Here is a 13,921-nt window from a genome sequence, read left to right as displayed (position 1 = left end):
AAGTAAAGGGAAGTTACCCACATACAGGGAGTGCAGAATTATTAGGCAAGTTGTATTTTTGAGGATTAATTTTATTATTGAACAACAACCATGTTCTCAATGAACCCAAAAGACTCATTAATATCAAAGCTGAATATTTTTGGAAGTAGTTTTTAGTTTGTTTTTAGTTATAGCTATTTTAGGGGGATATCTGTGTGTGCAGGTGACTATTACTGTGCATAATTATTAGGCAACTTAACAAAAAACAAATATATACCCATTTCAATTATTTATTTTTACCAGTGAAACCAATATAATATAACACAAATATACATTTCTGACATTCAAAAACATAACGAAAACACATCAGTGACCAATATAGCCACCTTTCTTTGCAAGGACACTCAAAAGCCTGCCATCCATGGATTCTGTCAGTGTTTTGATCTGTTCACCATCAACATTGCGTGCAGCAGCAACCACAGCCTCCCAGACACTGTTCAGAGAGGTGTACTGTTTTCCCTCCTTGTAAATCTCACATTTGATGATGGACCACAGGTTCTCAATGGGGTTCAGATCAGGTGAACAAGGAGGCCATGTCATTAGATTTTCTTCTTTTATACCCTTTCTTGCCAGCCACGCTGTGGAGCACTTGGACGCGTGTGATGGAGCATTGTCCTGCATGAAAATCATGTTTTTCTTGAAGGATGCAGACTTCTTCCTGTACCACTGCTTGAAGAAGGTGTCTTCCAGAAACTGGCAGTAGGACTGGGAGTTGAGCTTGACTCCATCCTCAACCCGAAAAGGCCCCACAAGCTCATCTTTGATGATACCAGCCCAAACCAGTACTCCACCTCCACCTTGCTGGTGTCTGAGTCGGACTGGAGCGCTCTGCCCTTTACCAATCCAGCCACGGGCTCATCCATCTGGCCCATCAAGACTCACTCTCATTTCATCAGTCCATAAAACCTTAGAAAAATCAGTCTTGAGATATTTCTTGGCCCAGTCTTGACGTTTCAGCTTGTGTGTCTTGTTCAGTGGTGGTCGTCTTTCAGCCTTTCTTACCTTGGCCATGTCTCTGAGTATTGCACACCTTGTGCTTTTGGGCACTCCAGTGATGTTGCAGCTCTGAAATATGGCCAAACTGGTGGCAAGTGGCATCTTGGCAGCTGCACGCTTGACTTTTCTCAGTTCATGGGCAGTTATTTTGCGCCTTGGTTTCTCCACACGCTTCTTGCGACCCTGTTGACTATTTTGAATGAAACGCTTGATTGTTCAATGATCACGCTTCAGAAGCTTTGCAATTTTAAGAGTGCTGCATCCCTCTGCAAGATAACTCACTATTTTTGACTTTTCTGAGCCTGTCAAGTCCTTCTTTTGACCCATTTTGCCAAAGGAAAGGAAGTTGCCTAATAATTATGCACACCTGTTATAGGGTGTTGATGTCATTAGACCACACCCCTTCTCATTACAGCGATGCACATCACCTAATATGCTTAATTGGTGGTAGGCTTTCGAGCCTATACAGCTTGGAGTAAGACAACATGCATAAAGAGGATGATGTGGTCAAAATACTCATTTGCCTAATAATTCTGCACTCCCTGTATACACTCTTGGAATCGGACATGGACCTGCGAGTCCCATCAATAAATGGGCCTGCGAGCCGATATGCCTACAAATTATATGACTCACTTAAACTGCTTGATGTTTGTTATTGATATACGATAGTTGTATAAATGTAAAGACCTGCAAATCTTACTGTATACTACAAAAAATTGCAAATAAATTAAAAACATAAAATAATAAAACTACATGCCAGGATTGTTTGCTATTGTAAAACCTAGTGGTGTGTATACAGTTGTATTTTTGTTTTATATCGTTGTGCACTGCCTGTGTTGGGACTTTTCAAAAATGTTTATTTCTTTTCACGGACCTGGTTTGGCACATGTCTGAACAGATCCCCTGTCCAGCTTGCATTCTCGGACAATATTTTTCAAATGCCTCTCCCATCCTCTTGTTCTATGTAGCTCTACCCTTTGCTATGTCTCTGTGCCCTCCAACTCCTGCCCTTCAAAGCTGGGCAGTTTGCCTGCAGAGACAGGATACAGTCAGGAAGCCTGCAGGTTGTAGATCACACCATCCCCAGGGGTAGTGACTGTGTGAATATGACCTATCCCAGTCATTTGGCACACAAAAGGGTCCAGGGGATACAGTACAGGTCCTGTCTGTCTGGCTTATTTACAATAGAACGTGTCTCATTATCCCAGACGGACATAAATCATATATATGGGTAGTTTTGTTCTGTGTTTTTATTCTTAAATCACAGTGACAACAATGTTTGTCCAACAAAACTTCCCAATCCGCCTATCGTGGGTATCTAGCAACCCAAAGTCGTATTAATATAACTCCGTAAAATAAACTGTTAATATATTTACACAATGCTCTCCATTAAACTGGTTTAAAAATTTATTTTCGTTTCAGAAGATCTACAAATCTTCAAATGTTTTTTAAATACTTATTGCAAGTTCATTGCTAAATCAGTCAGGCTGTCTCAGACATTGCCGGTATTGGGATATATAATCACTGTTGATCTGTCTTGCCTTCAGTCAGGAGCGGGCTAGGTTCAGGATTATTTTGAGGAAATTGTTATTCATATATGGTATTAGTTCAGTGTGACAGTGAAATGGAGCTACCTCATGATGACTACAAATATATGAAAAGTTTAAAATCAAGTCATCGTCCCATTTCCACCAATCAATTAAATTATAACTATTTTCTACTTTTGAATCTCTCAACTAATGTATAGCTCCCAGATTTATTCTGATTTCAGCAGTTATTGGTGCTAGCTGTTAGTTACAGTGTGATAATATGTGCATTTGCTTGGGAAAAGCGAACATCTTTTTTTTTTTTTTTTTATTGGTGGTGCTCGACATGGAGCAAAGTCAGTATTCCTAATACCACGGCATCAGGAAAACCCCATCCGTCTACTCAGAACTTCACATTCCCCTGTATTATTATGAGTGAGGATGCAAACCGTTTTCGTTGTCCACTGCGCAGTACCCCTTCTCCTTTCTGCCAGGTTACTAGGCAACACTGGAACACTTTGTGTGACTGTCATGAATAGCCACAGTGTCTGGGAGAACGAAGAATCTCACATCTTTATGTTCTCTCTTCCAACCCCCCTCACCCCGTATCCACTTCTTGTTCAGATTTTTCTTCTATAGAGTGCAATGAGATAATACATTGTGCTGGCACCGGGACGGGGTGTCTTATAGATGTCCATGTGATCCCACATCTAATGTGACAATATGATGCTATTCTTGGCAGCAAAGACAAAAAGTACACGCTGTGCTTCCTACAAGAGAATTCAAATTTTATTAAAGTTGAAGGAATAAGTTTGTTTTTGTTTGTTTTTACACTGTAATCTAGGTAGTTATTTTTCCAATCGTGGTATCATTAAACTTTATCTGTGGGCCTTTCTGCGGCAGGCATCCATTGAGATAGGTCACTCTTTCAGGTTTGTCATGGTAAGTATTTGCTAACAATACATATTCAATCCTAGGGAGAGTGGTTCGTCAACTCGTACAGAGTTAATCACTATAGTGAGAATTCAAACTTAATTTCAAATTTAAAGCCAGATCAGCCGAACAGAAAGCATCGATGACTTAGGTATTTTTCCCAGTTTGGGTATTTGTTTTTACGCTAAATTTGAAATTCACTTTGAATTCTCACTTTATTGAATCACTCTGTTAATTTTTCCTATAGCCATTAGTGGACATAAGACCTGTCGATTGTAAGCTCCTTGGACCGGGGCTCTCCTTATTCCTAGTATCTGTCAACATTATCTTATCTTTCATTTACTATATCATCACTATGTATTTATAAAGCACTACATAATTTGTTGGTGCTATATAAATACTACCAATGCATAATATAATGTACTATATTTCAATCTTCTGAAGTATAACAAAAATATTCTTGTGAGTCTTGATAAGCTGTTGCCGACTGTGCCGTGTAATAATCAATACATCTGGTAGTTAAGGCTTCGGCATTTACTGTATTGGAGTATAATGTGGGGTTGCGATTCCCATGTACTAGTCCACAAGGTCTCAATGATGTACAAAAGATTTAGGGATGCTGTTCTAAGGGGGAAAAAGAGTTTTTCAAACCATTTTCTGCATAAAGTGTCCTGCATTTTGTATTTTGTCAATATTCTTTACATCATGTTCCATGTGAATTGGTATTAATAGCCAGAGGGGAAAAACATAGATCCAAACCATTTAACGCCCTCATTCTGGAGACTTTTCTGTGACATAATAAATGTGCAGTGTAAATTCTGCAGTATTCTTCATAACCATCCTTTTGGGATTGCTGCTTCGTCGTAGTAACCTATAATTGACTGCGGGTTTTAGCCTTTATTAGAGATCTGCCTATTAAAGGAGGGTGTTTGGTCAGCAGCGAGGAAGATCTTAGGGGGGGACCTTTGACTTATTTTCTTACACAAATGTGCTAACCTGTATTACTTGCTCCCCATTACGTATTACTAATTTGCTCTTATTGCTTTTGATCCTGTATACTCCAGGCCATTTAGCTGCTGTTACTGTGTTATCTGGTTTTGCAGTCTGATTCATCACAAATCCATACATCCCTACGCCATGTGGGCTTCATTCTCACCTGCCCTCTGAGTATTTATGGATTTGACTTCATGCCTGTCCCCTAAACTTTCAGTTGACCTGCAAGGTAATGCCCTATCTGGTTGCTCCTTACAACTTCACCTTTTCTGTCTCCTCTTTTTGTTGCAGGAACAATCTGAGCTGGAAAAGAGGGACCCCCAGGAGCTTGTGGGTGAGTATACAGGCTACATCTGCTTGGTCCCTGTATGTGTACGTGCGCGGAGACAAAAAAAATGTAAATGTATTTTATTTGCATGACAGTCAGCATGTGCTGAATCAAGAAAATTTATAAATCACTGTTTTATGTAAACTATGCATTGCTATTAAAAACTTTTTTTGGGGGGGGAGGGGAGGCGAAAAAATGGCTAACATGTTCTATGCCTTTTACATTTCTGCGGCTCATACTGTCTGTCTTCTATTTAGAAGAACATGGTTGCTCCATCATGAATAGTCAGATATTTTATAGTTCAAAAGTACTGCCCGTTAGAAATGAATGATGTACTTGCTATACCTAGAGGTCTTATTGGCAATAGATGCAGGCGTTTTTTTCAAAACACAGAGGTCTCCCAGTATGTGTCTGCTGAAACAGGCACTCTATTTCCTGCTTTGCGGCAATTACCTTCAGGGTTCACTCACTAATTCATTGCGTAGGAATAAACGTGCTGTCTAATATACTGCATCTTATGACCTGTTGGGGCAGAGTGGAGCTGTATGTGACGTGTTGCTGTATTGGGTGGTTGGGACATGTCTGTAAATGTGAATAGAAATGTAATTAAATTAAATTAAAGGACCACTATAGTGCTAGGAAAACCATCTCGTTTTCCTGGCACTATAGGGTCATTAGGGCTCCCGCTGGGCTGAAGGGGGTTAAAACCCCTTCAGCCACTTACCTTTTCTCCAGCACCAGGCTCCCTCCCTCACAGTGAGAATCGCGGAAGCACCTCCAGTGGCTGGACTGGATTAACCCCCAGTGAAACATAGCAGTTTCTCTGAAACTGCTATGTTTTCAGCTGCAGGGTTAAAACTAGAGGGACCTGGCACCCAGACCACTTCATTGAGCTGAAGTGGTCTGGGTGCCTATAGTGGTCCTTTAAGTATATTTGCAATTGCTGGGTGGATTGTTTGTCTGCTTTTTAAATAATTTTCTATGGGACTATTATATAAAAGTGTAAATCTCCTTGTTTATATAGCCCTAGCCTAATTTCCCCTGGCTTAGACTTAACAAAGTATTTCATTAAAAAAGTAAAATTTTTACAGCACAGACATTCTTATCTCCTGCAATGAATGTTAAAAAAACTGTAGCTGTTTTTTCAGGAAGTGTGTTGGGAGGCTGTGTGAGTCTCAGCCAGGGGAGGTGTGGCTAGGGCTGCAAAAACAAAGTGGTTTAACTCCTAAATGGCAGAGAATTGAGCAGGGAGACTGCATTCACATGATCTATACACCAAAACAGCTTTTTTCCGCTAATATTATTTTGGTGCTTAAATTGTCCCTTTTAATTATAAGAAACATTTTGTGTATCATTACCTCTAATGAGCTAGCGTTGCAATGCAAAATGATCTCCGAAAACCTACCTAATACATTGTGCTAAAAAGGGTATAGATGGATCATGAGGTGACTGGAGGTTTTCCATCCTGTCTGCCCCCGTCGGTTATCACACGATGAGGATAGGTGATGCAGAATTTGCACATCTGTTTTAGGAGTTACTGGTTATTGCAAAGAGTAAGGCTAATCATATAATAGCATGATAGACTTGATCTTAATCTTTTCCAAATGTCATGCATATTGTCGAACGATGGCAATCTGTGCCCTTTCCAACTCCATGCCAGTAACCACACACTCTGCTGTACAGAACACAGTGCTGAGATTGTATAGAGCACTGTTCCTTCTCTGGCGTGTTGAGCGCCTTTTACAAAGCCAAAGCTGAAAGCTGTACCCTAGCACTAGTGTTTGCATGACCTGTGTACAGCACTGAAGAATGTCCCTTTTGTGTCTACACTGGATGTTTCCATCCTACAATGCCCATACTGCTTCAGGCAAAACTATATGATTTATTATCATCTTTAATATGTAGATCTAGCAAAACTGAGCTAAAATAGTCATCACAGAACTATAGCTTTAACTGCTATTCAGATTCTCATTCTTTAAAAATTGTGTATCCTGTAAAATGTTAAATAGTGAAAATCAACTTCTTCACTCCATGGTATCTCCGCATTGCATTAACAGTCGGAAGTGCTTAATACAGGCAGAGACATAAAATCATTATCGGGTTGTCGCTGGTAACTCCACACTGTTATACAGAAGGCAATTGTTAACTGTGTATTGTGAGGGGGGGGGTTATAAAGCAATTTGAGCAGAATAAGCTCTGGGATTTCTGTTCCCTAACCCAGCCCCCCACACCCCCCCCCCCCCTTCCACAGTGGAATTAATCCGGTGATTTGGCAGCACTGTAAATGTCATGTTTATCGCTATCCGTTAACTCCTTCCCAGCTGTTTTTGCTGGTAAATGCTATAATTACTTTCCTTCTCACAATTCATTATATAACCTTTTTTCCCTGCAGCATCTTTCTCTGAAAGAGTTCGGAACATGTCACCAGATGACATCAAAATCCCCCCAGAACCTCCAGGCCGCTGCTCTAACCACCTACAGGTACATAGCACCTAGACATTATCTCGTTTATAAAACCTGAGCTGTGGGGAAGCCGCCTTTCAGACAGGGTTATTGCAATACACCATTTTACATTACGTCAAAGGCCCGACTCCTGCAGTGCCCAATCTGACGCATATTTTATTTTGGAAACCGCATTTGACAGCAAAATTTGGAGGGCCACGCACAGCTGTGTGGAATGCAGAATGTAGGTGTGAGAAGCCACACTGAGCACAGAGACAGCCCATTTCTTTCTTCCACCCCAGAACAGTACATGATGCAACATGTCTAGCACAGACCTGAATATGCTTGGGTAGCAGAACAGCTCACTTCCTCACTGCTGTATAAGTGTATTCTTAAGGCTTCATCCTCAGGGTTTGCAGGATCTAAATCTATACCCAAACATCTGCCGATCTGTAAATGTTCAAAATTTGTGAATGCTTCCTGCCAAAGTTACAACCTCACAAAATGTTTGGCCGAAATCTGTGACCTGGCAGTTATTGCTTAAATCTTCACAATAGACAGTAAGCTGGTTTAAGTAGAGGCCCCTTCTCCTTTGCAAAGATCTGCAGATTATGTTAGTGCTCTATAAATGCTAGTGATGAGCAGTGTTAATTTTGGGGGCAAATTTCAATTTAGTTTTAATTATAGTCTTTTGACTAAAAAGCCATTTTAGTTTTAGTCGTATTTTAGTCATCTGAATCGGTGTTGGTCGACTAAATCTACTGGAGATATGAGTCAGCACAAATAAAATCTAATGGATTTAGTTAAAGCCTCTGTCTCTTTTGCCCCTTTTCCAGCCCCTCTGTGTCTCTTTGTGTTTATCCCAAGCCCTGGTCTGTCTCTTTTGCCCCTTCCACAGCCCCTCTGTGCAGTGTTAATTTTGGGGGCAAATTTCAGTTTAGTTTTAGTCTTTTGTCTTTTGACTAAAAAAGCCATTTTAGTTTGTCTACTAAAATTGTTAGTTGACAAAATTAACACTGGTGATGAGATGAGTAATGATCACATGGTGGGCATTGCACTCTTATGGTAAAATATATTCAAAAAGGGAACGTGTTTTTAGTGTCAGAACAATGTGTGTATCTTCTCATCCACCCTCCCATAACAAAAGCCAGTATGATTTATGCTTTGGTGGCAAGTTATCCCAGAACTCTCAGCCAATAAATGTCAATCCGGTTGAGTGAGAATGACATGGAAGGTAGTGTTAGTGTTTTTGCAATTGTTTTAAAAGTGAATCATGGCACAGCACCTAAAGACTCTTGGCTACATAACTGTCACAGTGGACTCTAGTGGCTATGTTGTTTAGTGTTCTCTGTGAAAGTTAGTTTCTACCAGTGAACCACTGGTCACGGGCTCCTGGTGTTCGTCAAGCCCATGCATAGGATACTGATCTAGCATGTTGCAAAGAATAGTAAAATTAGATTTTTGCAGCAGGTAGGAAACCATTCTGTGTATGTTTGTGTTTTTGAGTGTGTGTATGTGTATATGTAACAGATTCTCCCTCCCACCCCTCCTTAGGATAAGATTCAGAAACTGTATGAGAGAAAGTTAAAAGAAGGAACGGACATGAATCATATTATACAGAAGAAAAAGGAGTTCCGGAACCCCAGGTGAGCGTGCAGTAATGGGAGATGAGGCTGGGCTGCAAATCTCAAGGATGTTGTTTGTGTGTCTGCCAAATGTCGCTCGCCACTAATTGTGTGTTTGCTCCTCTGCAGTATCTACGAGAAACTCATCCAGTTTTGTTCCATTGATGAGCTGGGCACAAACTATCCAAAGGTGAGTGTGAGACAGGAAAAAATGCAACAAGTGCATCTCGTACTTTTCCACCAGTGTTGTGAATTTGCCTTCTTTGGACAGAATTCAATCACAAAGAACGTCCGCTTACACTTTTCATCCAATGAATTCTGTCCAAATTTGGACCAAAATAAAAAGACATTGCAAAATTGAAAGGGAAACTTTTGCTTTAGCAATGCCTGTGAAGAGGGGTCAAACTGTGGATGGCCAAGTGCCCCAGGCAAATGATAAAACTATTTGAAAGCAGTTTGACTCTTAACAGTAAGGATGGTGCCAATGAACTCCAGGCACCAAAACCACTATCACATTAATTTTATATAAAAGTGACACAAGCAATTAAAGGAAACTGTAGTTATCCATGATGATCCCCAAACCTTTCAAGTAATAGTCATAAAAACATCACAAGTAATGCAAAACTCAGCTTAAACACCCAAGTTAGTACTTGGTATTCATAAGGTTAGTAGAGCAGTCAGATCAGTAGCTTATTGAAAGCTCTCTCAGCTTTGTAGCGAATAATAATTCCAGTCTCTGTTTTGTAGTTTCTAGGCCAAGAAAAGCTAGAACGTAAAAAACTTTATTATCAGGGAAATTACATGAAAGGAAAGAAAGTAATATCAACAGGATCGCAGGTTATTCTAAGATGTATTATAGTACCATGACGATGAGTCATGAGACTCTCTCTATGATTAAAGGGACACTCCAGGAGCCTGTACTGCATTAATGCCTTTGATCGCTTTTGGCCCCATTATTATGCTGTATTTATTTAATGCTCAAGTCTATAGATTTTGCATAGAATACATTTTGAAGAATGCTGCGCCTTAAGCTTTCCTCTTTAGCCACACACCCTCACTCCAGAAAAAAGACTTCCTTACTCCATAAAAAGACTTCCGTACCTTAACGATATGATCACAGCTCAGCCAATGACGGTACTGAACAACAAAACAATCTACATTAGGAGAGGACCCAGTGAGACCTGTAGTAAGAATATCGTTTGTGGTTTCTCTAAATGTCTGCAGCCTGGTTGTGAGTTAAAAGCGGCTTACAAAGGTGCATATTTTTGATAAGGAAGTCTTTCTGGCATGAGTGGGGTGTGGCTGAGGAGGCATGCTTCAGGAACACTATAGGCACCCAAACCACTTCATCTCATTGAAGTGGTCTGCGTGCAGTGTCCCTGTTCCCTTTTTTTAGAGAAACTGCAATGTTTACAGTGCACTGTTAAGTCTGCCACTAGTGGATGTATTCTAGACAGCCACTATAGATGCTTTCTGCTGTTTCACGGAGTTTAACTCACGTTTTGCATGAGGACGTGCCGTGTCTTCACAAGCATTGATTCATTGCTTTCCTATGGTTAAGGTACTGAATTTTATTACTGGACAGAGTTTTTTTTTTTTTTTTTTTTTTTTTTTTTTTTTAATGCAATCTAGATGTAATGTTGAGGAATGTGCCATTTAGAGGACATGCCATAAGCTTTATGTATAACATAATTTCACTACATATATTTCTACTACTAAAAGGGAGTCTTGCTTCTGATTTCCATAATTCACAGTCTTCTCTTCTTTTCTTAGGATATGTTTGACCCTCATGGATGGTCAGAAGATTCTTACTATGAGAGCCTTGGTAAGTGTATGTTGCATGTTTCATTGTGTTTTCCTATTACTTTGCGATGGTTATTTCTGGTTTACAGTGAACCTGTCTCGGAACGGTTTGTATACTATGGGGAAGAAAATGTATATTTATTTGTACTATTTAAGGTATAGAAAAGCGAAGTTCTCTTTCATTCAAAGGCTTGCTAAAGCTGATTATGCAGATTTGTTCCCTACACTAGCCACCTCCCACACCAAATATGACACAGTCTATCCTCAATGCCACTTCATATGGATCCACCTAATTATTTGCATATGTTACATTGATATTTATAAAAATGCAATAAGAATACCTTTCCACTACTGCAAATTTGAACGCTTTCATCCTCTTCCAGTGAAGTCCATTTTAGCCAGGAATCTCATTGACTTTCTGCTCCCTTCTTTTTGAGGAGGATACAGAATAATACTGATGCTTCGTGCTGGGTACAGTGCTTAAGTGCTTCTCACATGCCCGATATAGCTGCTTTTGACAACGAAAGTCAGTGGTGTGTGTGCTTGGCATGAGCAGGTGGCTTCCTAAATATTATTTAAGAGAAAATGCTGGATGTGCATTTTAAATGTGTACATATGTTTGGAAAAGTTTGTTATGCTTCTAATTTAAAAAAATAATGAATGCGTGTTTGTTTAGCTTGGAATTGTTTTATTTTTAATTTGTATTTATTTTATTGCAAAGACCATCATAGGTGGAAATTGTACAGCTCGCATATTTTGAGCTTTCATGGTTGTGGAGTCAATTAAAGGAGCCATTCTACTTTCATAGTCGACATTCCATTATTCTGTTTTGTTTGTAGCTAAAGCCCAGAAGATTGAAATGGACAAACTGGAGAAAGCAAAAAAAGAGAGAACAAAGGTTAGTCATTATTAACACGTGACAGTCAGGGACTTGTGCGTCTGTGACATCTTTAAGTGGGAAGATGATTGTAAGGTGAGCTTAAGGCAGACAACATATCGTTTGTTTCAATATGATGAAGAATGACTGGAATATGTAGCAACTATTCATTGTACACAAATTAAGAGGAAAGTCAAACACAAATTGTTTCCCAATGTGTTTTGTGGTTTTTCTTCTTCTAGAGTGCTCTGTTCACTTGCTCAGGAACTTCAAAGCTTGGTGTGTGTGTGTGTGTATATATATATATATTTAATATAAAATTAGGTACACAAATATAGATATGTTTCAATAAAGATTTCTTATTGAAGATTGTTTTTTTTTTTTTTTTTTTTTTTTTAAATTGAGGTCCTCATAAAAGTACAGTGAAGATAAGCTATGATAAAATATTGTCACACTAATGCTCATCACAGACACACACATACATACACCGTGGAAGAAAATTACAGCAACGTTACGGACTTGAATTATGTTTTAAACTGCAATATAAGAAAAGTACAGCTGAAATGCATCATATAAACCATAAATTTAGTAGGAAACAAACAAGCAAGTGTTCACAGTTGTTTGTTTTATTTATTTCATTAATTTGTTTTACCTCTACTATTACAACTTTTATATATTGGGGAGTTCCTATGCAGATATCGGATTAATTTTTAAATTGATTTTTTATTTTATTTATTTTATACATCTCTAGAGCTTCAATTTGTAGACATGAAATATTCTAGAGAACATCATTGATATAATTTATATAATGCTATAGTAACCTATTTTAAAGGCCGGTACAATGATTGTAATTTTTATTTTATTTTTTGTACCATTTACAGATTGAGTTTGTAACTGGCACTAAGAAGGGTACAACCACAAGTGCACCTACTGGAACCACCAGCACCACTACAACTGCCACTGCTGGTAAGATTATTCATCTTGGGTTGTTGTGGTTAGGGGGCATAGATAAAGGAAAGTTATTGGTTAAACCAATCCGCTAATAACCAGTTACATTTTATGTTTCATTCCATCCAGATGCACAGAAAAGAAAGAGCAAGTGGGACTCTGCTATTCCAATAACCACCATTTCGCAGCCCACAATCCTTACCACCACCGCTACACTGCCATCTGTCGTTACAGTAACCACCAGTGCTAGTGGCTCAAAAACTACAGTCATCTCTGCTGTGGGTACAATTGTGAAAAAGGCCAAGCAGTGAAAGAGAAGGTGGCCTACAGACTGAACATTTGACAATAAAAATGACTCTGTACAGCCTGGAACTCTTTTTCTATACTTGTATTGAGGAGATACCAGGACTATCGATGAGACTCAAGCGCTTTATTACAATTTATGATCGGACAATAATCAGAGGGAAGATGATCCACCTATCCTGTTTTTGGATGCTGGAATTGTTTTCTGGACATTTCATATTGGGTTGGAAGTCTTTTGATGGTTTATAAACAGCGGGTTTCCTGTCTACATATTTTATTTCTTTTAATTCTTCATTAAATTAATTATTTTTTTTGTATATTCATGGCTTCCAGCACCTGAAGTTCAACATCATATCTTGCAATGTACGATACATAGAAAAAAGTAAACCAAAAAAAAAATCCTCTGTTTTCTATTGTCCTTAAACTGAGGCGGTCTGTTATTTTATCTTTTCTTTTATAACAGGGTGCTTTATTAGTTATTACGCATTGACAAAAACATCATCATCATCATCATCTGGTAGAATTAGACTATATCACTATTGGCTAATAAGCAAATTACAAATCGATGTCAAGATGATGGCTATATTGTAAGAGTTGAAGTAATTAAAAGGTATGCATTCATGAGTTGTTGGTGAGTTGCAGTGATCGTGAAGGAAGTTTCTGATGTGAAATAAATGTGTGTTCCATGAGCAAGAAGAAGAGGTGTGTGGTAATGGGAAGGAACAAGAAGGGATAACATAATGGAGAGAAACGCTTTGGTTTTGGCTTGATTTATTTTAGGAACTGGGGGCACCACAAGACACTGGTTTCAGAGAGACCAGAGATGTCAAGTGTGAACAAGGAAAATTTTATAAATGTCCTCTCCAAATAATTTGGTTTTTGAAAGATGACCCTAGAACTTTGTGTGTAGCATCCACTAAAGGTGGTTCGGCAAAAAAGATGTCTTTGTAGGAACTAATAGAGTGCATGAGAAACAAGTGAGGACTGGAACATATTTGATATCCATGTTATGGCAGTATAAATAAGTGTAGGATGATCTGCTTTAAATAAGGTGGTGAAGCGGGATGGGGGGCGCAGGAGAGGATAAAAGTAGATATCTGATTATGAA

At 39.0% G+C, this 13,921-nt stretch overlaps 1 protein-coding gene across 1 annotated transcript in view; it reads left to right on the top strand.

Annotated features, from left to right (window-relative positions):
• The window catches only part of SAP30BP (SAP30 binding protein), a 31,123-nt gene extending 18,000 nt beyond the window's left edge, over window positions 1-13,123 (top strand). Inside the window, exons 4-11 of the mRNA XM_063425474.1 lie at window positions 4,779-4,821; window positions 7,208-7,296; window positions 8,812-8,903; window positions 9,012-9,072; window positions 10,656-10,707; window positions 11,525-11,583; window positions 12,444-12,528; window positions 12,640-13,123. Coding sequence (XP_063281544.1) covers window positions 4,779-4,821; window positions 7,208-7,296; window positions 8,812-8,903; window positions 9,012-9,072; window positions 10,656-10,707; window positions 11,525-11,583; window positions 12,444-12,528; window positions 12,640-12,821 — 663 coding nt within the window. The 3' untranslated portion in view covers window positions 12,822-13,123. The remainder of the gene's footprint in view (window positions 1-4,778; window positions 4,822-7,207; window positions 7,297-8,811; window positions 8,904-9,011; window positions 9,073-10,655; window positions 10,708-11,524; window positions 11,584-12,443; window positions 12,529-12,639) is intronic.
• The last annotated feature ends 798 nt before the right edge of the window (window positions 13,124-13,921 follow it).

The sequence above is a fragment of the Pelobates fuscus genome, chromosome 6 (assembly GCF_036172605.1).
Source record: "Pelobates fuscus isolate aPelFus1 chromosome 6, aPelFus1.pri, whole genome shotgun sequence".
NCBI lineage: Eukaryota > Metazoa > Chordata > Amphibia > Anura > Pelobatidae > Pelobates > Pelobates fuscus.
Note: the sequence above shows the minus strand (reverse complement) of the source record. Positions and strands in the feature narration are given on the sequence as shown.